This window comes from Rhyacophila brunnea, unplaced genomic scaffold (genome assembly GCF_057557595.1).
Source record: "Rhyacophila brunnea isolate RB1 unplaced genomic scaffold, BYU_Rbru_1.0 scaffold_21, whole genome shotgun sequence".
NCBI classification, from domain to species: domain Eukaryota; kingdom Metazoa; phylum Arthropoda; class Insecta; order Trichoptera; family Rhyacophilidae; genus Rhyacophila; species Rhyacophila brunnea.
This window is the reverse complement of record NW_028232871.1, coordinates 10944659-10969357: the sequence shown is the minus strand read 5'-3', so window position 1 is coordinate 10969357 and position 24699 is coordinate 10944659. Positions and strand designations below refer to the sequence as shown.

The following is a 24699-nucleotide window of genomic DNA, read 5'->3' as shown; positions in this document are numbered from 1 at the left end:
TGGTTGCTAAAGGGGTGGTCCTAGCAACTAAATTATTAATATATACGTGCGTTACTATGGAAATCAAAATGAAATGTCAAAATGACATTTTTTCTTTTTATCTTGTAATTATTTATTAAGAATTTATAAAACAACATCCACCTATACTCATGCTCACGTAGGTGGAATATATCAACATCCGAAGCGACTTCGTTGAACAGAGTTATTTCCCTCCAAATTGGCATCACTAATGGCAGGTTAGTTCTGATCCTTGGGAGAACAAACAACTGATGCTCCCGATTTCTGAGATAGTTATCAGGGACACACAAGTCAATACTACCAAGACTTTACTCGTTACTTTAGACCGGGGATTCCCAACCCCGTACTCACAATGTGCGCCGTCAAACTCATTTGTGCATTATTTCCAACAATGATCATAATAAAATCGAAATGCAAATTGCAATTCTAATGGGTTAATCGTTGGATCGTTAAAATCGTTAAAAAATGGGTTTTTCGTTTGATAACACTGCATACAATATGCCTTACTACTCAAAAATTATTGAAGAAATCAATGACAAATTCTCCACTAATTAAAATGTCAGTGTTTTATTATATATTTTTTGGATACGACGTACGGTATCTTATCTGTTTTATTATATTTGAGTGTTTTTGCCTGTGAGATAAACCGCCATTACAATATGAATTAAAATGTGTACCTATTACAATAAAACAAAAGTTATGTTAGGATTTTTTATGTTTCGCTTATTTTTTAAACTAAAATGTCGATACTCTCTAATAAAGAGACCGCATTGTCTGCTTCATGGAAAACCGTCACTGCTCTCAAAAGTTGTAATATTTGTATTCATTTCTTCATTCCCCGCCCCTGTGCAACGCATGGACTGCTCACCCCTACGGGACATCTCTGGTAGCAAATCCTAAGATCCAGAAAATGCTACACCTACACCTCTGCTATTCCCTACATTGTAACCTGAAGTAAATCACACTGTCCATTGCCGAAAATATGGCCGAATTGACAATTCTGGTAGTATTGTTCTTCAGTCGCTATACCTTACCGCGAATGGTCGTGTGGCTGCCAATCGTGAATCTCAAACATGCCTAATGTATTTAAGTAATACCTACATAGCAATATTCTTTAACTTACAATGTAAACTATAGCATATATGTACCCTTCATCAAATCATGTGAACACGTACACCAGAAGTCACCTTTGTCGTCATCTAGACAAAGTGACCTTTGCTTCAGACGCAAGCCTGCACGTTTTTTATCAAATCGCTTAATTCGCGACTTCCTATTACAATGTATTTTTGAAACAAATCTGAATTTGAAACAATTGAACAAATCAAATGTCACCTCGTCAACAAATTCTTTCGGAAGCAATATAAAAGAGCATGTCTAGACTCCGACCTCTGACAAGTTGGTTCCAGGTGACAAAAAGAATTTGCTGACAGCAGTGTCGCCTCGATACATGCCATTGCTTTCGATCAATATATAAAGGAGGTATTTCTACCTACTTTATCACTCATCACTTATCACTCAAGCACTCACAGTCAATCAACGCAACCACGACCATCGGGTAACCGCTCTACCCTATCCGATCGGTCTAGTAACTTCCTAGAAATAACACCATTGAATTGTACTTGTAACACTATCTGTAAATATTATTTATTGTTGGGGATTAATAAATGGGGGTATAATTTGTAATCACGCAACCAAGCTTTCTCATTCTTGGAGTCAACCAAACCTACCTCTCTACACCTTATACCTCGCAATAGTCGCAATCCTTATTGACCGAAACCACTACATCACCAGCGAAGATCCTCTGTTCTTTCTTCCTGGACTCACTAACTCAGGGGGGCTTATTTTAGAAAACATTCCAAGGCATCGGGATCCTTAAACGCCCTCCAAATCGTTCAACTTTGCCGGTAACTACCAGCTTCTTCTCATAAGTGCAATATGACAAAAGAAACCTAGTAATATATTATGCGTTTTTATTTATGAGTAACATGGTCGCGCGATAATAATTAATATTCGCTGCGTGTGAAACAGACTGTATACACATAGAGCATTTTTTATCTAAGTATCTTGATAGGCAGTTTTAAGAGTGCATAAAATCTTAATTACAATAATTATTGTTAAAATATATGCAATTGAACAAAATCAATTAATTTTTATTACTAAAAATTTTATGTACTGTATAATTAACATTTTCTTAATAAGCAATAATTGATGCCAATCACGTAAACAGGCCATTAAAACGACCATTACCAACTTATTAATTGCTAATACTCAATAAAATTAATTTTTTTTAAAATCTTTTTGTTTTATGTTTACTAAAAATGACGCGTAATTAAAAAAAAATCTTATTATTTTTTTTCTGTAAAACTGTATTTAAACTGCAATCAAAATTTTAAATATTTTCATCCAGTTAAAACTTAGTTTTAAAATATTACTTCAATATAAATTTCTAGCTTCTTAAATCGTATTAATATAAACACTAATATATATCGTTTAAACGGGAATTGGACAACTGAGCGCCTGGACAATCGGGCGCCGCACTGACGAATGAAATAAATAGACGTTCGTTACGATTTTAAACAGAAAGTAGACGAAGAATTTTACTCAGTTTCTACTACTACCTAGTAGTTTTAATTCATTTTGCTCTTAACATAATGTTTTTTATTGCGGATTGAGAATTGTTGTCATGCCTGGGCTTTATATAAAAAACAATGAACTCTCTTCTCAATTAAATCATTATTTAGTGTGTATATTTAAATTCTCACCAAGTATTACATAATAATATAATAATTTAAATATAAATAATAATATGAATTATATTTTAAAAGTACCTACCTAAAATTCACGAACGTCTATTTATTTTATAATTTCATCCGATTGCGTGGCGCCCAGTTGTCCCGGCGCCGAATCGTCTTAGACCCGTATAAACAAAGTTAGGTACTGAAAAAGAATCCTTCACTATAGTTTTGAGTTAAGGGATACTTACAATATATTATTTATTTTATCACATGCGATTTTTCAGTATCAAAAGACATTATAAATATCTATAAAGAGTTAGCAATACATTTAAGAAATTATTATTATTCAGATTAGATTTCATGGCCCCCACAAGGTTGGGGTTGACAGGGTTCTAGCCTGGGGGCCCGGCGTGGCAGATCGTACAGTTAAGTGAGATAAACACACACATAAATTTACTCTAATAGTAAAAAGAGTCGCATGCGGCGCTATTTCACTAGTAGAATTTTATTTTATATATATTTTTAGTGTGTTTCCTGACTAATAAAAATGACTATTTATCCAATATGGCGAAGGGTCGCATGTTACTTGGCTATCACAAAAAGGGTCTAGGGCGATTTGGCGCCGGGACAACTGGACGCCACGCAATTCGAAATTAAATAGACGTTAGGTACTTATAGTTACTTTAAAAAAAATATTTAATATTATTATTTATATTTAAATTATTAAATTATGATTTAATAGTTGGTGAGAATTTAAATATGCACACGTAAATAATGATTTCATCGTGCATATGTTTAAGTTTCAACGAAAAAAGTTAAATAATAATAAGTTTCAACGAAAATTTTATAAAAAGCCTTAGGCATGGTAATTCTCAATCCGCAATAAAAAAATATTATGTTAAGAGTAAAATGAATTAAAATTACTAAGTAGTAGATAGAAACTGATTAAAATTCCTCGTCTACGTTCTGTATACGTGTCTACTACAGTGCGGCGTCCAATTATCCTGGCGTCCAGTTGTCCCATTCCCCACAAAAAGGGGTCGCGATCAGTGTTTCATAATATGATGCCGAGATCAATACCAAAAATCATTTAAAATACACGTGGAGTTCCGCGGAATACCATTTGGGGAACCATTACACTGCCCTTAACCTTAGCGATAGGTTGGGGGGCCCGCTTCAGGAAGGGAGCCATGTATTATTTATTTTTTGACAGTTTAAATGAACGGTCAACATTGTCATATTGACATATACACAATCTTAAACATACATGCCAATTATTGTCAATTCACATAACAATTAAATGCGAAAGTAACAATTATCTAAACAAACAAAACGCTATATAAACAAATGCATTATTACGAAGACATTCATTTGAACTAACAACATAACATACCTACACACAAAATAAATAAACAGTTTTTTGTTAATCAATAAACATTATTTATTAAAAATTATTACATACTTGTAATTAAACTTTTTTTTATCTGTAATCTTTAGATAACATAATAATAAATATTTTCAATTTTACTAATATAAACCAGTGTACAAAAATGAAGGGGTTGATCTTCGTGGTTGCAATTTGCTTGTCATCGGTGCAGTTTTCCAGCGGGGTAAGAGATTTTCAAATACTTTTATTATTTTTAATTAACTATTTTTTTAGTCAACGAATAATTCTCAAGATTTAAGAATGTAACATTCTAATTATGTCGCCGTAGATGTCAAAGGAGCCTGTCCGCAAAATCATAATGCTGAGAAACAGGCAGTCAAAGATTTTGTGTGACAAAAAAAAGTAACATTTTTTTATTGAACTTTCTTGTTTTTAAAGATATAACAGTGAAACTTTCAACATAGAATATACTTTGTGGTATTATCTTTTTATTATTTTGTATAAATAACTAAAAAAAATAGTATCTTAGAAGTTATGTGTGTTATATCTCTTGACCACTGAATATTGAAATGTACAAAAAATGTAGTCAAAAGAGTTTTGTGGCTTAAATCCATTGACTGCATCTTTGATGATTTTAAAATGCTTTTGTGTACTTTACTTATTTTCGCCAAATTTGTGGCTTGGCTCCATTGGCATCTACGGCGACGATTATTGAACATACTTACATACATAATTTTGAAAACACTTCTGAGAAAATTATATTAAGTATAATCGATAGAATTTTTTTTTTTGAAAAAACTTGAAAGCCCTTCAGTAAGTATTAAAAGCCATTAATTAAAATTTGTCGCAATAAAGTACGATGACTCGTTTAGCATAGTGGTCTATGTGCGTGGGCGCGATACCCGAGAGATGCAGGTTCGACTCCTGGTGTCTTAATTTTTTCAAAAATATTATTAATATATTTTCTCAGAAGTGTTATCAAAATTATGTATCTTCAACATTTTTTATTATAATTATGAACATGAATTTTTAGGTATATACCAGTGGCGAAGGGTGGAGGTAGGCTGTTAAGATCCCACATAAAAAATGCACATTAAACTTTGTCAGTCATTCGTATTTGTTTTTATTAAGACTAAAATAATTTACAGATCGTGTTCGTTTTTAAAAATCAATAAACCTTGCCTAAGCCAAACCATAATAGTTTTGGTATACTTTAGGCGATACGACAAAATTGTGCAGACTTTTTATACATACTTATTTGTTTTCGTTGGATTAAGAATACATATTACACAATATATTGTTGGTTCATTTTTTTTATTTATTAAGCCCTGCCTAACCAAACTATAATAGATAAAAATATTCTTCTATCTATAAAATATCTAATGTTATCTATGGTTGAATGGTTTAATTTTAGATATTTTATAGATAAACGAATATTTTTTGATTATTACCTGCTATAGCTTGAATTAGGCAGGGTTTGACTACATTTTAAAAAGTAACAAACACTATCTATACATTGTATGTAGTCTTAGTTCAATGAAAACAAATAAACATGACTGACAAAATTTAGTGTGCACTATTTGTACCGCATATTGACAGCCGAACTCCATCCTTCGCCAATGTCGTTTCTCTCATTTGTTTCGTGTTATTGAATATAATAGTGACATACCAAGGCAAAGTGTGACCCTTAAGCATAATATTAGAATGCCGGCCCCTTTCTACTTACTAATTATTTTACTTTTTATTTTCGACTATATTAAATAGACAAATATGCAGCAAATCTCAATTTTTTTATTCAACGAATAATTCACAAGATTTAAGAATGTAACATTCTAATTAATGAACATACATACATTGAAAACACTTCTGAGAAAATATATTTTAACCAATAGAAAAAATCTTTTTGAAAAAGTAAGACCCACGCATCTTTCGTGTATCACGCCCATACACATCGACCACAATACTATGTATGTTCAATACAAAGAATGTTACAATTAACTATTTCTTTTATTCAACAAATAATATTCACAAGATTTAAGAATGCACCATTCTAATTATTGAAGATACATAATTTTGAAAAACACTATCTGAGAAAATATATTATAACAAATAGAAAAAATCTTTTTTGAAAAAAGTAAGCCACCCCGGCAGGGAATCGAACCCTGCATCTCCCGGGTTTACGCCCCATCCACGAATTACCTCTATGCTACGCGGTGACATACTAATTGCGACGTCTCCACGACGTCGGTTAGTAATTGAAGTAATAGGTATCTACTTTGATTTAAGAAACAAAAATCGATTGCCAAAGTAGCTTGATTTAGAAGAGCGCTTATTAGCTTGATATGAGCGCTTATAAGTGGGTATTAAAAGTGGCCAATAGTTAAAATTTATCGCTTTTATTTTTTATATTTAAGTATATTTAAGTTTTAAGTATTTAAGTATTTACATATATTTAAGTGTTTTTCAAAATTATGTATGTTAAAGAATGTTACATTCTTAAATCTTGTAAATTATTCATTGAATTAAAAAAATTTAGATTTTTTGTGTATTTGTCGATTTAAGATAGTCAAAAATAATTAATAAAATTGGTAAGTAGGTAGGTATCTAACAATTTTTCGGACAATTTGAAACTAGAAAAGGGACAGCATTGTAATGGGTGTCTTATTTTTTCAAAAAGATTTTTTCTATTGATTACAATATATCGTCACTGTTCTGGCACTGGAAGACACTAATTCGAAAAAATGACATATTGAGTTAGTTATACCAAAATGTTCCTTATTTCAAACTTTACCGTCTGGAAACCTTCTTAATAAATAAACAGTCTTTATTTTAAAGTCATCATTTTTACGATTACGTAATAAACTCACATGATAGACCATTATTTCAAACATTTTAACAACTTCAAAGTCAAATTACTCAAAACTAGTATTCTCCAGTTAGTGTGTTCTGCCAGAACAGAGACGATATTTTCTCAGAAGTGTTTCCAAAATTATGTATGTTACTTAACCTATATTAATTTTTAAAATTTAAAAAAAAATGATAATATTATTCACTTTGTTCTCTCCGTAGATGTCAAAGGCTCAACTAAAGAATGCTGGGAAAGTGATGAAGAAAGTATGCATGCCAAAAAACAATGTCACCCCAGGTAATTAAAAATATAAAGTTAAAAAATATTTTTTTTGGCTGCCATCTTGGTATATTATAGGCTTCCAAATTCAAAATGTCAAGTTGACTTTGAATTGGTATTAACCACAATAAAATATATAAACTGAAAATCAATGAATTATACCGAATACATAAGGACTACACAGAATACCATAGATCCGAGCGGCTCGGCTTAAACGTCGGCCTATAGCGTCGTGGGTCCCAGGTTAGAATCCTGGGTCTGTGCAAGTAAGTACCTACACGTCATATTGTTTTTAAATTTGTGTATGACACATAGTATGAACCTAATAGGTTTAGCAAGTGGCTGACATCCATTTCTCGTAAAAACTAAATCTGTTAATACAAACATCCACTCTGTGGAGGCTCATATGCTCTCATTAGGATCGGACATGGTCGGGGATACAGTAGAAACTTTTAGGGGTCTTTCATTGTGTAGCAGTGGCGAAGGTTGGAGGTAGGATATTAAGATTCGACATAAATAGAACACACTTAACGTTGTCAGTCGAACGTATTTGTTTTCATTGAACTAAAGACTACTACCTATGTGTATAGTGATATTTTTTTTAAATTTTATGAAACCTCGCTTAATCCAAGCCATAGTCAAAAAATATTCATTTACGAGGGTTGTCCTAGAATTAAAGACCTTTATTCATGTTTGGCGACGTGGATCTTATTTCTCAAAAGATGGCAGCACTGGCGTGTAGCGTAGACTTCCCTCTCTAGAACGAGTGGTGAGCCGGCTCGGAAGCTGCTTCAGTATGGTATGACCTTTGTGTCCGTTTGAGATGGACGCTCCGCTGTCGAATCCCGCCGCCTGCAAACTGCTTTCAATCATTTGGTTTCTCAACCGTCCACCCTGTTGAAATCCATTGTCGTCTCACATCCAATTATGGTAATGTGATGAACCAGCGGAATGTCAGGATGTGATGTACTGAGTTTTCGAGTGGTAGAACGATTGTTCATGATGAGGAGGGGAGAGGAAGGAGGTCCTCAATTAGTGACGTTTTTTTGAAGAAAATCAATGATAAAATTCGTGAAGATCGCCGTCTGACAGACCGTGAGCTCGTAATTTTGATCTCAAACGTCAGTAAGTCTACCATACAAATGATTTTAAGGGGAAAATTGGGGGGGTATGCAAAGGTGTGCTCCTTGGGTGCCCAAAATGCTGACGGAAGCTCACAAACAAAATCGTGTGAAAAGCACTTAGGTCTTTTTGAACCTTTTGGACTCATTAAAATGGGAAGTCGTCCGTCATCCTGCTCATAACCCAGGCGCCGAGTTATTTCCATACTTTTCTTCACCTGAAGCAATATTTGGCCGGAAAACACTTCGAGACCAACAAGGACGTGGTGGAAGAGGTGAAAACATTTTTGAGGACAACGGCGGCAGAGTTCTACGACAAGAGAATCAATGACCTGTACCACGGCTCACCAAGTACATCGATCGCGACGGGGACGATGTCGAAAAATAGTGGAGATATGTACCTAAAATTTCGTTTGCTTTTTTTATAAAATAATTTTTTTCCTGATTGTTAAAATAATAAAGGTCTTTAATTCTTGGACAACCCTCATATCTAAAATTATGACATTAAATCATACATAATTTTAGATGTTTTATAGATCAAACAATATTATGAAATAGGCAGGACTTTTAAAAATCTGAATTTTAAAAAAATAACCACACCATTTGTAATGAGTATTCTTAATTCAACAAAAACAAATGAGTATGACTGAAAAAGTGTGCACTATTTTTGTCAGATCGCCCATAGCATACCAAAACTATATTGATTTGGTTTAGGCAGTGTTTAATTGAATTTTAAAAACAAACCGGCACAATCTGCAAATTTTATTCTTAGTTCAATAAAAACAAATACGAATGACTGGCAAATTTTAGTGTGCACTATTTACGTTGAATCTAAACAGCCTACCTCCACGGTTTCCAATTGCACATACATACAGCACTCGAAATAGAAAATTTTACGAACCAGAGCGCTTGATAATTTTACGAAAGTATTAAGAAAGTTTATATTTAATTTTATATGTATTTTATCAAAAGAAGTGTGTTAGATTTTTTGTTATACGGCCTATCTAGCTCATACTGTCAAACATATTTTTTCCACGAGACGGAGCGATAGTTTTGGGGATTTTATGAACCGGAATGGCGCTCGGGTGCGCACCGGTCCATTTCGAGCCCTGCATACATAATAAAACAGCAAAATAATGACTTGGGAGATTATAAGGCATTGTCTAATGAAACCATATTGTGATATTTCCGGTATAAACACATTCTCTCGTTGATTGACGGAAGATAAAATTAAGTATTCAATAATTACAGGTTATGCACTTGCAAGAAAGATTTTTTTAATTATGCATCAGATGAACATTGGCAACAGTCATATGATAATATATCATTAATTTTGACCTTCAATGGATTCTAGTGTCATTTCTACAGATACCCATGGTCACGGACAGTAATTTATAATACAGGCAACAGTATTAGCCAGGGGCTTCCTACAGGTTCCGTTGAAATTCAGTCACAGTAATCATCAAATCAAATTAATTTTTGGTAATATTTTAACTGCTTCTATGCCTTCAGCAAGTTTTCTCGCTCTCTGAGGCCGTGATCGATAGGCCGCACATACAAATTTCCCGAGTTATCTCATCCAATTTTAAAGTCAAATTACTAGCAACTGTCGATCGATTTGGATAATCTAAAAAATTAAGCACATAGTGACATCTGTTTGAATAAATATAAAATACTTAGTCACAAAATATTATCGGTATTACAGCGATTGTAGTAAAAGTTTCGCTCTACATGTGTTGTTAAAAATTTGCAAGACACTGCCATAGTAATATCATAAGGCATTTTACGCACTATATGTATAGTGTCGAGGGTCCCAGGTTCAAATCCTGGGTCTGACAAGTACACATATTATTTTAAAATTTGTGTACGTATCAGTGTATGGACCTAATAGGTTGAGCAACTGGCTGACATCCATTTCTCGTAAAAACAAAATCTGGTACAAACATCCACCCTATGGAGGCCGATATGATCTTATTAGGATTGGACATGGACGGAAGAAGAAGAATACCTATTGAAATTAAATTAAGATTATTTCGTCTCTGTTCTGGCAGAACACACTAACTGGAGAATACTAGTTTTGAGTAATTTGACTTTGAAGTTGTTAAAATGTTTGAAATGGTCTATCATGTAAGTTTATTAAGTAATCGTAAAAAGGATGACTTTAAAATAAAGACTGTTTATTTATTAAGAAGGTTTCCAGACGGTAAAGTTTGAAATAAGGAACATTTTGGTATAACTAACTCAATGTCATTTTTTCGAATTAGTGTCTTCTGCCAGAACAGTGACGATTTAATGTAGGATAATTTTATGAAATCAAGGACACGTCTTTTATTGCAAAGTATAACTAAATAAATTGACAAAAGGGGCAAAAACAGTATTTATTGTAATAATGTATGCGTCAGTGGCGATTGGTGGAGGTAGGCTGGATTCAACGTAAATAGTACACACTAAACCTGGTCAGTCAAACTTATTTGTTTTTATTTAACTAGTAATACAAATTGCAGAAGGCTTTCTCAAAGGTAATGCACGGACGGGGCATAAACCCAGGAGATGCAGGGTTCGATTCCCTGCCGGGGTGGCTTACTTTTTTCAAAAAGATTTTTCTATTCGTTATAATATATTTTCTCAGAAAGTGTTTTTCAAAATTATGTATGTTCAATAATTAGAATGGTACATTCTTAAAATATTGTGAAGTATTCGTTGAATAAAAGAAATAGTTTATTATAAATTATTAGCAAGTTCAAGTAAGTTACATCATAAAAAATATTGGAGAAATCCACGACATCGGTTAGTAATTGAAGTAATAGGTATCTACTTTGATTAAATAAACAAAAACCGATTGCCAAAGTAGCTTGATTTAGAAGAACGCTGATGAGTGGGTATTAAAAAGGCCAATAGTTAAAATTTGTCGCAATTAGTATGTCGCCTTGTAGCATAGAGGTAATGCACGGACGGGGCGTAAACCCAGGAGATGCAGGGTTCGATTCCCTGCCGGGGGTGGCTTACTTTTTTCAAAATGATTTTTTCTATTGGTTATAATATATTTTCTCAGAAAGTGTTTTTGAAAATTATATATGTTCAATAATAAAATTAGAATGGTAAATTCTTAAAATCCTGTGTATTATTTGTTGAATAAAAGAAATAGTTAATTAAAAACCATAATAGTTTAGGTATGCTATGAGCGATACGACAAAAATAATACACGCTTTTTCAATCATAGTTATTTGTTTTCGTTGAATTAAGGCGAAGTCTTCACTGAGCCTTTTTTAAAGAGGCACCTAGCGGAAAAATACGAAGCTTGCAATTTGAGACATTTTTTTGATAATTTACAATTTCAACTGTATTAATGAATAAATATGTATCTGAAAACATTAAAAATAAAAATATTTTTTATTTTAAGTCAAAGACAAACTTACAATTGTAAAAAATATAATAAAATGTGAATTTGTTCTATCGGTCCGCACCCTATTATTACATATATTTTATGGTCATATTTATTATTAAAATTTAGTTTGTTAAGTTTTCTAAGCATCACTTAAGCGATTTTTGACAAATTCATAGTTTTAGTATTTTTTATATATATTTTAAAAAACATCGATTTTTATAAAAAATATAAATGTGTATAACTTGAAATCCTTTTTATTTATATCAAATCAATTATTTTTATAAATATAAATAAAATATTTATATTAAATATTTTTATTTTTAATGTTTTCAGATACATATTTATTCATTAATACAGTTGAAATTGTAAATTATCAAAAAAATGTCTCAAATTGCAAGCTTCGTATTTTTCCGCTAGGTGCCTCTTTAAAAAAGGCTCAGTGAAGACTTCGCCTTAAGTATACATTCTTATTAGAGATGTTGGTTTGTTTTTAAAAATACATGAAGCCCTGCCTATCAAAACCATAATAGATAAAAAACATTCTTCTATCTATAATTATGTATGAGTTAATGGCATAGTTTTAGATATTTTATAGATAGACAAATTTTTTTTTGACTTTTATGCCTTGATTTACGCAGGATTTAATTTCTTTTGAAGGTCAAATGTAATATTATGTAATAGTACATTTATCTTACATTTAAAAAAACATTGTTTTCTTTTTAATATTTCCATGCATGTATTGATTATTTCCTCTAAATTGTAAAGTACCAGTAAAATGTATTATTTTGCATCTTTCATATTTTTTCGCTAGATGTCTCCAGTAATTCGAAAATAGCACGTATTCTGCACTTTGTCTCCAAAATCTTTAAATTATTAACAAATGCGTTTCTAAAACCATTAAAAACTTGCGATTTATTCATAAATCTGTTGGGGCACATGAATGGTTTTACCATAGTAAGTATTGTTATAGGGAATGTACATACTTTCACTAGAGGATTTTGACAAGATTTTTAGAATAATAATTCATAGTGTTAATGTATTTATTTTACTGAAAATAAGTGTAAACTTCAGAAACTAATAAAGTTTAAATTAAATTAACTTTATTAATATTTTCACTTCAAAATCACTTGCAACATAGCGAACATGCAATCAAAATATACCAGGCTGGTTCAATTTCAAGTTGGCAGGCGGTGGTCTGATTACTGTACGGTATCAAAACTGGCAATAATCTATCTACCAGACCCTCACATTATCATTAGTGGTCTTGGACAAATGCATTATATTTGGCTGAAGACACTGAGGCGTTAATAAAATCAAGATAATACAAAAAAACTCTCTATTACAAAGAATTATTTAATAAAATTGTCTTATTTTGGCTACTCATTGCACCCATCATGAAACTATGTTCCTGCTGTGCAGACTGCGTCAGAGGGAATTACACATCAGAAGGGATATTCTAACATTAACACTTAACTACAAAATCAATAAAAAAAGTGATAAATATATGTCATATAGTATACAGACAGTTAACTATCCCAGGAAGATAGCTGTCAGGCTATTTTTTTAACACGGTCGCTCATGACTGGATGATCTGGAGTCCCTATGAAGTTTCCTACATGCTTATTTTAGAGCGCGTTCAAAAGAAATTTCTTCAATGTCTTTATTTTAAGACATATAACTATTTTCCTTTTAATTAACTATTTCTTTGATTCAACGAAAAATTCAGAAGATTTAAGAATGTACCATTCTAATTATTGAACATACATAATTTTGAAAACCTACCTCTACCTTTCGCCACTAATACCTTAAAATGCATGTTAATAATTATCTCCTATATATTATTATTATCCTAAGAGATTTTGGAAAACGCACCAATTTCTTATTTAAATACCATTTTGTTTTGACGACTTGCAAATCGTAAAACTGACAAATCGGCGAAATGTCAAGCTGTCTGAGGTGAATGAAAATCCATCCCGAAAGAAAAACTATGGCGCCGTCTATGCATACTTCACAATTATATTAATATCCAACACCGCCAAGCCGTCTGCAAGACCTAGCGAGACAGACTGGCGACTGCCAGCTGCCTCTGCTAGTAATAATAAATGTTGAACATACATATTTTTGAAAACACTTTGGAAGAGTGCTGATGAGCAGGTATTATAAGGGCGAATAGTTAAAATTTGTGGCAATGCGCACGGGGCGTAAACCCACGAGATGCAGGTTCGATTCCTGCCGGATGTCTTACTTTTTTCAAAAAGATTTTTTCTATTGGTTAGAATTAGGGGCCGGATTTATATGCTAGTGCATGTTTTGTTAGGGTATATGCACAGCTATGAGAGTTGCACAGAAATCTGGTGAAAGACACAGAATCCAAAAATAAAATTTTATTGTGCATGTAAATGCATATTTGAGACGTTGGAGAATATTTGAGACATTAGTGCATATTTCATAAATAAATGAATATCTTAGAGCTGTTGCATTTATAATTTTAGTTTCATTAAATTATTTTATAGAAATATAGCTAAGTTAGGAAGGTAGATAGTTTAGGTACACTTGCATTTTTAATGCCATTTCCGAGCTGTGGATTTATCAGAAAAAAAGTCAACTCGGGCACTTTTATTTAAATTTTGCCCAATCACCTCTGTAGACGTTGAGGTCGTTTTCCGCATATATAAAATAAATACTGACAGATATGCGGAAAAATTTAATACCAGAGCATTATATTGAAAAAAATATTGTAACTTATTTTTTTCGGGCAAAAAACGTGTGTCGTTTTTGTTTTTAAAGATGATTTCAAATCCTGGCGTCCTAAATAATTTAAATTTATATGCGCCTATCAATTACCTACATCAGGGTTGCCGAACCTTTTTACGTACCTGGGCCAAAATTTCACCAATATTATTTTTCGACTATCTGACGTGCCGAGTTTCATGGGGAAAAAATGTAAAAAAATCTATTATATTAAAGAAGTTTGAAAATTACAATGGAGTACTTGAGATTCTATCTTTTGCCGTATTTCTAGCTTTTCTATATATTTTATATCTATAATTTTTTTCATGTTCAAAGAGATTGTGGAAGCATTTTAACCACACTTCCTTCATATTATATTCGTCTTTTCTTCTATCATTTTTAGCGATTCTGTTTAAGGCAAAATAACAATCGATTGTTTGTATTTGAATGACTGCCGATAAATTTGTTGAATATTGAATATTTTTATTTTGAATTGCCTGATTGGTCTCAAGCATTGCAAATCGATCAAAATCATTGGTCGACGATGCGGCTTCTTTCGCCGCCTGTTGAGGTAAGTGTGATCATATTATGTGTGACGCACAAAGCCTTAGGCTCGGTTTAGACACGGCGGATTCCGCGCGGATTGGACCACATGGTTTTAACCACGCGGAGTCAATTTGTACTAGCTTTCGGAATCCGCACGGGATCCATTTTTTGCGGTTGTTAGTAGTAGTAGTACAAATTGACTCCGCGAGGATCAAACCGCGCGGAATCTGCCGTGTCTGAACCAAACCTAAGGACCGGCCTGTAAAATTATATATTTACATTCATTTATGCATTTCATCGTTTCCGTTTGCGCATCGATCGGTAAATATTATTCGTAAAAATAATATTAAAAATCGAAGTAAATACGCTTGGCTATGTCGTCGTTATTTTTTAATATTATATAGGTGTATACATATTTATTTGTAAAACTCTTATGTATTTTTTTGATATATATTGTTTTCTCTCTATGATATAAAACATTCGCGTGCCATGCAGAATCATCTCGCGTGCCATAGGTTTGCCATCCCTGACCTACATGGTCACAGCCATGACCTATTCTGGGTCAGAACTGTTTGCTCGAGTCAAACCTATCAGGCACCATTAGAGGGGTGCAAGATAAGTAAATGCGCTCCCTAAAGACATAGACATTTTCAATGATGTACTTTGCATTTTGTTTTTGAAACTTTATTTTATTGTATAAAATTGTTAATGTTTTTTTATGATTATTCTTCTTTTTCTTCTCTCTTGTGAGAGTAATATTTGTAATATTTGTAAATCTCACATTGTGAAATTTTGATTTGTTTTGTCCACAATGTCCGAGCTGTCAAATGTTGTTTGGTAGCACAGTTAATACATCTTACTTGATTCCAAATGCATCCGAAGAGAAGTGTTAGAATAAATATGTTAAAATAGCCCTGATGGTGGGGATTCACATGTTTTCTTTCACATTCTCTTCACATCAAGTGACACGAGAAGGCCAGAAGACCTTCCTCATGTCACAACTGAATGGATATTATGCTATTTGACCAAAATCCATCCCGCAATCGACGCATAAGACATGCCTGAAATATACTTTACCGGGTCTAGGACGATTTGGCGCCGGGACAACTGGGCGCCACGCAATTCAAAAATAAATAGACGTTACATACTTATAGGTTCTTTTAAAATATATATTTATATTTAAATTACTATATTATGATTTAATACTTGGTGAGAATTTAAATATGCATATGTTTAAGTTCCAACGAAGTTTTTTATAAAGCCTCAGGCACGCTAATTCTCAATCCGTAATAAAAACATTATGTTGAGACCAAAATGAATTGAAACTAATAAGTAGGTAGGTAAAACTGATTAAAATTCCTTGTCTATGATCTGTATAAAATCGTCACCGTCCATTTATGTCATTCGACAGTGTGTTGTCCAATTGTCCTGGCTTCCATTTGTCCCATTCCCACTTTACATTTCCCTATCGAATATTGTATTTTGACTTCTATTAATTGTATTTGAATATTTATTTTTCCAGAACAAGTGCAGGACATCAGTAAGGGTGAATTTCTTGAAGATAAAAATGTGAAATGCTACATTGCCTGTGTGCTTCAAATGGCGCAGATGGTAAGATGTTTACCATCTTGATTAATTATGCCATTAAATTATACATAATTTAAGATATTTTATAGGTTTAGTTTAGGCAGACGTAACATGAATTTTAAAAACTAACCAACACCGTCTGCTTACTCTTAGTGTACGTCCTGAGTGGCAGCGTTCGGCGCAGCGTTGAGCGTGTTGCGCAACTTAAACGTATAACCGTGTTTGAAAATGTTTGTAGACAATGTCTTTTTTTGGTATACATTTATACGGTTATACGTTTGAGTTGCGCAAAACGCTCAACGCTGGCACTGAGGCCTCACACTTAATTCAATGAAAACAATTATGTATGACTGACAAAGTGTTCATTATTTTTTTTTGGATCACCATTGCCCACATCCACCCTGATAGTCCGGTTTGGTCAGGGTTTAATTGAATTTAAAAAAACTAACCAGCACCATCTATCTGCAATGTGTATTTTTAGTTCAATGAACACAAATAAGTATGACTGATAATGTAGAATGTGTTCTATTTATGTTGAATCTTAACAGCCTACCTTCACCCTCGCCACTGGTGTGTAGCCACCTTTGTATCAAATTTATTGAATAAATAATAGAAACCAAATGCAACAATCATCGGCTGATAGTTATTGTTGTATATTCAGTGTTGTGCAAGCTGTCAGTGTGAATAAAAAAGTCGCAGAGGACTGTTTAATATGCATATACTAGCTCCTCATCCGACTTTTGCCCATTCGAGAAATTTGCAGCGTTGTATGGGGAGCGGGATAGTCTGACTCCTCTGTAGGCTCATCCATTTCAACACGTGACACTCAGTGTGCGGATACACAGGGCGCTTAACATCAGCGGACAGCAGAGCCAGTCCAAATTTTTTTTTCTTAACTTCCTTCTTTAAATACTATGGTGCATGGTTGCAGTATCAATCCCGTTCGGCTCACTTCTACTTCTACTTCAGAAAATCACTTCTTTCAGACACATTTATAGCGTCATGGAAGGCGGCCGTGCATATCCACGGCTCTACATACATGATGGGTGGTGGTGGGAACCTAGGTATCTCATCTAAAATTCACATCTCAACAGTGACGGAGAATATTTTGATATGCAATGCAAACATAAATAAAAAGAGATGGGTAGAGCAGACTATAAAAGGATAAGCTATAAATAATATCTCGATAATTTAAAGACATCTAGCAATACCGTAAAGCTTGATATAGATTAAATGCTGAATCTCTTGCTCACACTTCACCGTGAAGTGTTGTATCGGAAATATATGGCTGAATATTAAAGACCGTCCAACCTCTTTGGGTCGTATAGTACTGACATAAAATTCATGTCTAAATAAAACACGGTTCTTGACAGTTTACACTTTACGGGAAGCCAGCAGCAAACAAATTTTGAAAATAGCCGATATAGTACTTGACTATTTGTTAGGTTAGGTTTTCATTTTTGAATTCATGAATTTTGCCAAAATCAACCATAAAAATTGAATTAATGTTCATATCGAATCCAATAAATTTGTATACGGTCATCTCTTTCCGATAAGAAAGGTCACAGCGAACTGTGCAACGGTTAAATGTTTCACGTACAATTTACATGTTACCGCTCAGGTTAAGTTAGGTTTTAATTCTAAGTAACGCCATTAAATATATACTTACAACCACTGTCATATTCCAGATGAAGAACGGAAAGTTGAATTATGAATCTGCCAAGAAACAGATCGACATCATGTTCCCTGAAGATATGAAGGTGATCGCCAAGAAGTCGCTTGATGAATGCAGATACATTTGTAAGTTACCAATAGAGGGACATTTCGACTGCTTAATCCACATGCCAGCTAACTATACTTTTGACCGAAAATGATATTTTGATGGCATTTTGTTATAAAGCATGATTTTTATGCTCCCAAAAAATTTCAAACTCCTAACCTATAAAATAAATGTGTTATCTTTCTTCACACAAAACAGCCAACTGCAGGTGCCAAATTTCCAATATCATAAATTGAACAACTCCATTCTTTACATAAATATATAAAAGGGAAACTAAAATAGTGTATTAATTCATAATTCAGTTTATTTGTAAAATAAAAACTTAGTGTATTTTTGGAAATGTGAAATTCCGCTCGATAGTTAAATTATCAAGTTTTTTCTCCTTCCAGCGGGTCTATTCTATACAAAAGGCGATTATCGACCGCTAACGTGCTAACGTGATAATGTGTTAGTATTTGTTACATACATTTTATATTGAAATATTATAATTGTAATTGTATTGTAATCAGTTAATCAGTCGAAACTGTCTCTTTCGCTCTCTCTCTATCGCTCATGCTCTAAATTTTAGCACAGGCAGGGGGCATGCCGTTAAAATATATCATTTATTGCAACAATTAATACCGGCTACTTATAATTGTTACAATATGTGTTAATAATTTGATACAAACATACCCTAGTTAGCGGTTTTAGCGGACGAAAGCAGCCTTTTGTATAGAATAGACCCGCTGAACAATTTCCCCAATTGAAGTTCTATAGGATACCAATCTTTTGTGATCCATTTTTATACACAAGACTGCTATCGGTGGTAGTATACCATATTTTTGTATTGAGGTTTATAATTGTTACAATAAGTGCTGTTTAAACAGCATCTCTGTTGGCTGTGTTAACTTTTAGCGTGAGACAGACAGTTTAGACAGCTAACTTATGTAACAATTATAATACTTCAACTGACTTTCTCTTAGGTATGCTTACATACTGCAATCTGAAATTTAGAAGACATCTTTATTTAACTACGTATTTTCTCGACTTATAAAAGGTATAAATTAGAACTCTGCCATTCTGGGCAGTGTTGACCGAGTGTGTCCCTGATAACTATTTTCGAAATAGAGAGCATCAGTTGTTTATTCTCCCAAGGTGAAAAACCAACCTGCCACTGGTAATCCCAATTGGGAGGTGGATAACTTTACTATGTTCAACCAAATTGCTTCGGGTCTTAATATATTCCACTTGCGTGAGAGTGAGTTCAGGTGGACGCTATTTTATAAATTCTTAATCCTTAGCAAACTCGGTGTACTTCTATAGATGTATAATTGTATTTTCACTGCTTTTGTATGTTATGACATGTTGTTAACGTCTTAAACTTATAATTTGTAGGTAATGTCCACAATATGTTAAAAAATAAATTGAAAATAAATATAAACTACTTTTGATAGCCGCCGATAACGGTCATAGCAGTCTTGTGTATAGAATAGAAGCGCTAGACTTCCAAAATACTTACCATTTATTTTACTACCTATCGACAAAGTTTTACCATTTTTGGAAGCTTTTACAAATACTCACGTAACCCGCATGGGAATTTACTACATTATCTTTTGAGAATGGCCTCTACACTCCGTCCAGTCATTGTCTTCAAGAAATAAAATAACATTTTTGTCTTACTTTTTACAGCTGAAAAACACAAAGACATCTGTGAAGCGTCATTCCAGACTGCAAAATGCATGTACAACTCAAATCCAGAGAACTTTGTGTTTCCTTGAAAACAGTGGCCCCGTGACCTCCCGGAAAGTTTTTCGATGTTTAGTCCAATCGTAATGAAGTATCCATTTACTGTAGCAAAATCATATCCAGCCATATTATATCAGATCAACAGAAGAATCATAATTTCAAAAGTTGTTAACTCCACTTGTGGCATGAATTAATTAGCAATGCCAGTCTGTACAACATGACTTTTAAACTCCACAAGCGGGCAATAATTGCCAATCAAATTTTTTAAACATGATTATTTTTGAAGATGCTTTAAAAAATGAAATTTTCTAGCATTGTCTCAACTCCGCCTGAGTTTAAAACAGAAAGTGTGCATTCTCAACTCCACTCTAACCAGTCACAATAAATGTTTTGTCTCGTGACCTAAATTTCCTCAGTACTTTTCATTTATTTATGATATTTTATTCAAAGGTTCCAATTGAAAGGTTCTCCAAAAATTTTATTTTTTTAAATGATCTAGGTACCTTTGTGTACGGCCTAAGTGAACAGCATTTGGCGGGGGATTGAGCGGCTTGCGCAACTCAAATGTACAACCGTGTGTGAAAATTTTCATGGACAATGTCTTTTATGGTTATACTTTTATACGGTTATACGTTTGAGTTGTACACTCCGCTCAACGCCCCGCCGAATGCTGTCCATTTAGGCCGAACACTTACAATTACACAATTAAATTCTTCATGTTAAAACTATGAAACATCTTTTGAAACTGTAATATTTACTAGAATATTGTTGTAGAAAATTGTCAGTAACTTTTTGATGAAGGCACCGCGCGCCCATCATTGGCAGCTGGTGGATTTCAGAATAGCATTTTTTCGTAGGGGTGCAATGAAAACTTACCTTTTTAAAAAGAAGAAGAAACATGTCTATAACTTGAATATCATTGATGCCTGGAATTGTCTGCATATGTTTTTAAAATGACCCCCATCCCATATTGTGTAATAAAAATATAAAAAATGTATTGTAACCATGGCTAAAAAACACATTTCAACAATTCAGTAGCACTTTTCCAAATGGATAGAAACTTCATAAATAATATTATGTGACTTTATCTTTTTGTATAGTACCTACAAAGTTCTTGGCATCTTGGCTGTATAAATCATTTAGAATTGATCTGGTTTAATGGATTGAATTCAGTTAGATATTCATATTTGTAATTTACATTATTTATTTGTTCTCCCATAAAGCGAATTGTGTAGGTAGTTCATGGATACTCGTTCATGAGGACATACTGTCGAAACAAAATAATATATATTATAACTCAATTAAGTATTAAAAACACATTTTTATTACATAAATTGTTTTATTTAACAATACATTAAAAAAAAATACATTTCGCCTTTGTTCCAACAAAAATCCCATATAACAGTGCAAAGAAGTTTTTCTCTACTGGGTAACTTGAAATGTAGAAACAAATTGTGTCAGAAAGTGACAATAACAATTCTGTAGATGGCAAAGCATATGTCCATTGTCCAAATTGAGTTATGTATACCTTTAGACTAGTCTCAGTAAGATCTACAATACACAAAATATGGTATGTCTAGGTCTAGCTGTGTACATTCTTTGAATATTTTTTAAGTTTAAAATTGCTCCCCTGAACAATTTGGAAAAATGGACATATTATCATGTTTTGCCATCTTATTACATAATTAATGTTATAAACATACAGACAAGTCATAAAAATATTTTACACAACATAATATTATAAACAGTAAGTATATCATTCATTATTCATTGCCCGAGTTGTTAAAAGTTAAAACCTCTGATGTGACAAAATTTTAATTGTACAGAGTAAAATCTCCTCTATAGTTTATGGTATGCTAAGGTCCCACAGTCAGTTAGTCATTTTGTCCCGGTTATTTGGGGAAAAAAATTAAAAAGTGACAAAAGTCAAAATTTGCAGCCTCGGAAAATGGCACTTACAACGTACTAATATAAGCGCCGTGTATTGGGGCCCCCTTTTTTTGTAGTTGGTTGACCGAAGTCACATTCATGTTTAGCGAGAGTAAATAAACCCCGAAAGCTGTTTATCTCCGTTCGTTCGACTTTGGGCATGTTTTAACCCGTAGGCTATACTCGAAAGATGTGTGAGGGAAACAAATAAATAAAACTATCCAGAAGAATGAATGAACAAGTTGAATAAAAATCAATGTAAAGAAATGTAAAACCATGAAAACTCTGCTGCTGCAGCAATGCTGGAACTGCCCGGAGTTCCACGAGAATCGTGACTGCCCACTTCACCGTGCGGCAGTCGATATGACGAAATGAGGTGTACCCGCGCGTTCCGCAAGGCCCGGGCATCACCCGAGACCTTAACCTTACGCTGGGAGTAAGGCTGCCCCGCGATCATGGTAGTGATGAAATTTTATATACAGTGGAACCCCAATCTACCGTTCTCGCATAATCGTTTCCCGCATGGATCGTTCAACAACGACGGGTGTGAATGCTTGTGTCAAGGAATTCTCGGAATAAAATCTCTGAACACTGGTCTATCCGAAGAATGTTATTTTCACCTTATTCCTAAGTTATGACCAGGAATCGTTTCGAGCTGATACATCGAATGTTACATTTTTGTGACAATGAAACGCAGGTTCCAGGAGATCGACTTTATAAAATTAGACAGATCTTGAAGGAACTGAAATTTTTTTTCAAGCACTACATGAGTCCGTACCAGAATATATCGCTGGTTTTGAGGTAGAACTCATTATGTGCACTTTTGGCAAAAATGCGTTTTTTCATTATATCCACTAATTTTTACGATATCTATTGCTGGAAAAGGTCACTGTGACGATAGCTATCCTATTAACGGAAAAAAACTGGGGAAGAAATCATTATCAGTACCTATTTAAGATTTATGTTCAGGAAAAACTCGTTCCCGCACATAATGATTTTTTCCTGAATTGTAAACATGTATATGAGTAAGTTAGTGAGTGTATTATCTGTGGTTTGCATTGTCTATAACTATCATCTTGTGCCAACTGTATGTTACTGGTTGATTTTTTTTACAAGATGAGAATAAATGATACTTATACTAAATAATCAGAATGATGGTGTTAATAAGTTTAATGTAAAATACTGCCTGAACGTTAAAAATGTTATGCATTTCAAATGGACCAATTAACATAGCTTTGGCTGGATTAAGTCGAAACTGTATCATTCAGAAACAATGATCGAAGAGGGCTAGTGAGGCAAACATGAAACTAGTTATTGATCACATTAAGAGTTTCCCTTCGTAGACTTAACAGCCGCGTACGATACAATTAACCATACAATTCTGCTGAGTAAACTTTACATTTACTACCTCCTGAATGATTTCAAAATAACAGGAGTGATTGAAAAGCTTCTGGCCAACCGAAGATTCTTTGTTACACTGGACGGAAAACGCAGCCGTTGGAGACAACAACGGAACGGCCTTTCACAAGGTACCGTCTTGGCACCCATACTGTTCAACGTTTATACTAATGATCAGCCAATCGGAGTCAACACAAAACATTTCCTCTATGCAGATGATCTAGCCGTGTTATATCAAAGCAATAGCTTCGAAGTGATTTAGATACAGCTTAAAGATACATTAAGCGAGTTAAAAACATACTACGACCTCAATCAACTTAAGAAAAATCCAGGTAAATCACGGGTAGCAACGTTCCATCTCCAAAACATGGACGCAGGGAAATTGCTTGATGTCGTTTGGGATGGGGTGCATTTAGAACCCACAAACAGCCAACAAATACCTGGGAATCACCTTAGATCGGACGCTGTCCTATAACCAACACTGCATTAGTAATAAAATGAAGACAGCAGCAAATAACAGTATCTTGAGAAAGCTAAGCAGTAATATGTAGGGAGCTCAACTACACACACTCAGGGTCTCAGCCCTTGCACTAGGCACCTCGGTGGCTGAGTATGCCTGTCCGGTGTGGCACATGTCTGCGCACACGAGTCATGTGGACTGCGCTCAACGAAACCTGCCGGATCGTAACGGGGTGCTTGAAATCTACGCCTGTCATTAAAGTTCACGTGCTTTCAGGAATAGCCCCCCTCTAATCCGACTCTGAACTGCAGCCCTAGTTGAAAAGGCAGCCCAAGAGAGTCCGCGACACGTCATGCATGGGTATCAAATGTGCAAAACAAGGCTAAAATCCAGAAAAGGCTTTATGGCGACAACTATACGTCTGACCACCCGAATAAGATAGACTATCCGCATGGGCGGCGAACCTAGCCTCTGAGGGTTTCGAAGATTGGGTAGAGCCAGCAGAGCACCTCCCACATGGAACCAGTCTTGGGTACCGCACATGGAAAGCCCTAAACAGACTGTAGGGTAGACGGTAGGGCGCACCCGAGACAACATGGTGAAGTGGGGGTTCTCTGAGGACCAAACCTGCGAGTGTGGTGAAATGCAAAGCATGGAGCACCTATTTTCATGCAAGGCTTGTCTAGTAAGCTGCAACTTCGACTAGATCTTACAAGCCGAGGAAAATGGTGTTACCTCCGCTAACTTCTGGAGCGACACATTGTAGCTATC

The 24699-nt window shown here is 34.0% G+C and overlaps 1 protein-coding gene across 1 annotated transcript; it reads left to right on the top strand.

Moving 5' to 3' along the window:
* The first annotated feature begins 4256 nt into the window (after positions 1–4256).
* On the top strand, positions 4257–20220 carry LOC147070714 (general odorant-binding protein 72-like). Its single transcript, XM_085948901.1, has 5 exons — positions 4257–4363; positions 7210–7285; positions 16572–16660; positions 18325–18436; positions 20085–20220. The coding sequence occupies exons 1-5, from the start codon at positions 4304–4306 to the stop codon at positions 20171–20173; spliced, it is 426 nt and encodes a 141-aa protein (XP_085805027.1). The 5' UTR covers positions 4257–4303; the 3' UTR covers positions 20174–20220.
* The last annotated feature ends 4479 nt before the right edge of the window (positions 20221–24699 follow it).

Excerpts from the sequence above, each read along its gene's own strand:
- LOC147070714 (XM_085948901.1), top strand. The coding sequence starts at position 4,304 with ATGAAGGGGTTGATCTTCGTGGTTGCAATTTGCTTGTCATCGGTGCAG. Across the intron at positions 16,661-18,324 it reads TGCTTCAAATGGCGCAGATG|ATGAAGAACGGAAAGTTGAA; the intron begins GTAAGATGTTTA and ends GTCATATTCCAG. Across the intron at positions 18,437-20,084 it reads TGATGAATGCAGATACATTT|CTGAAAAACACAAAGACATC; the intron begins GTAAGTTACCAA and ends TACTTTTTACAG.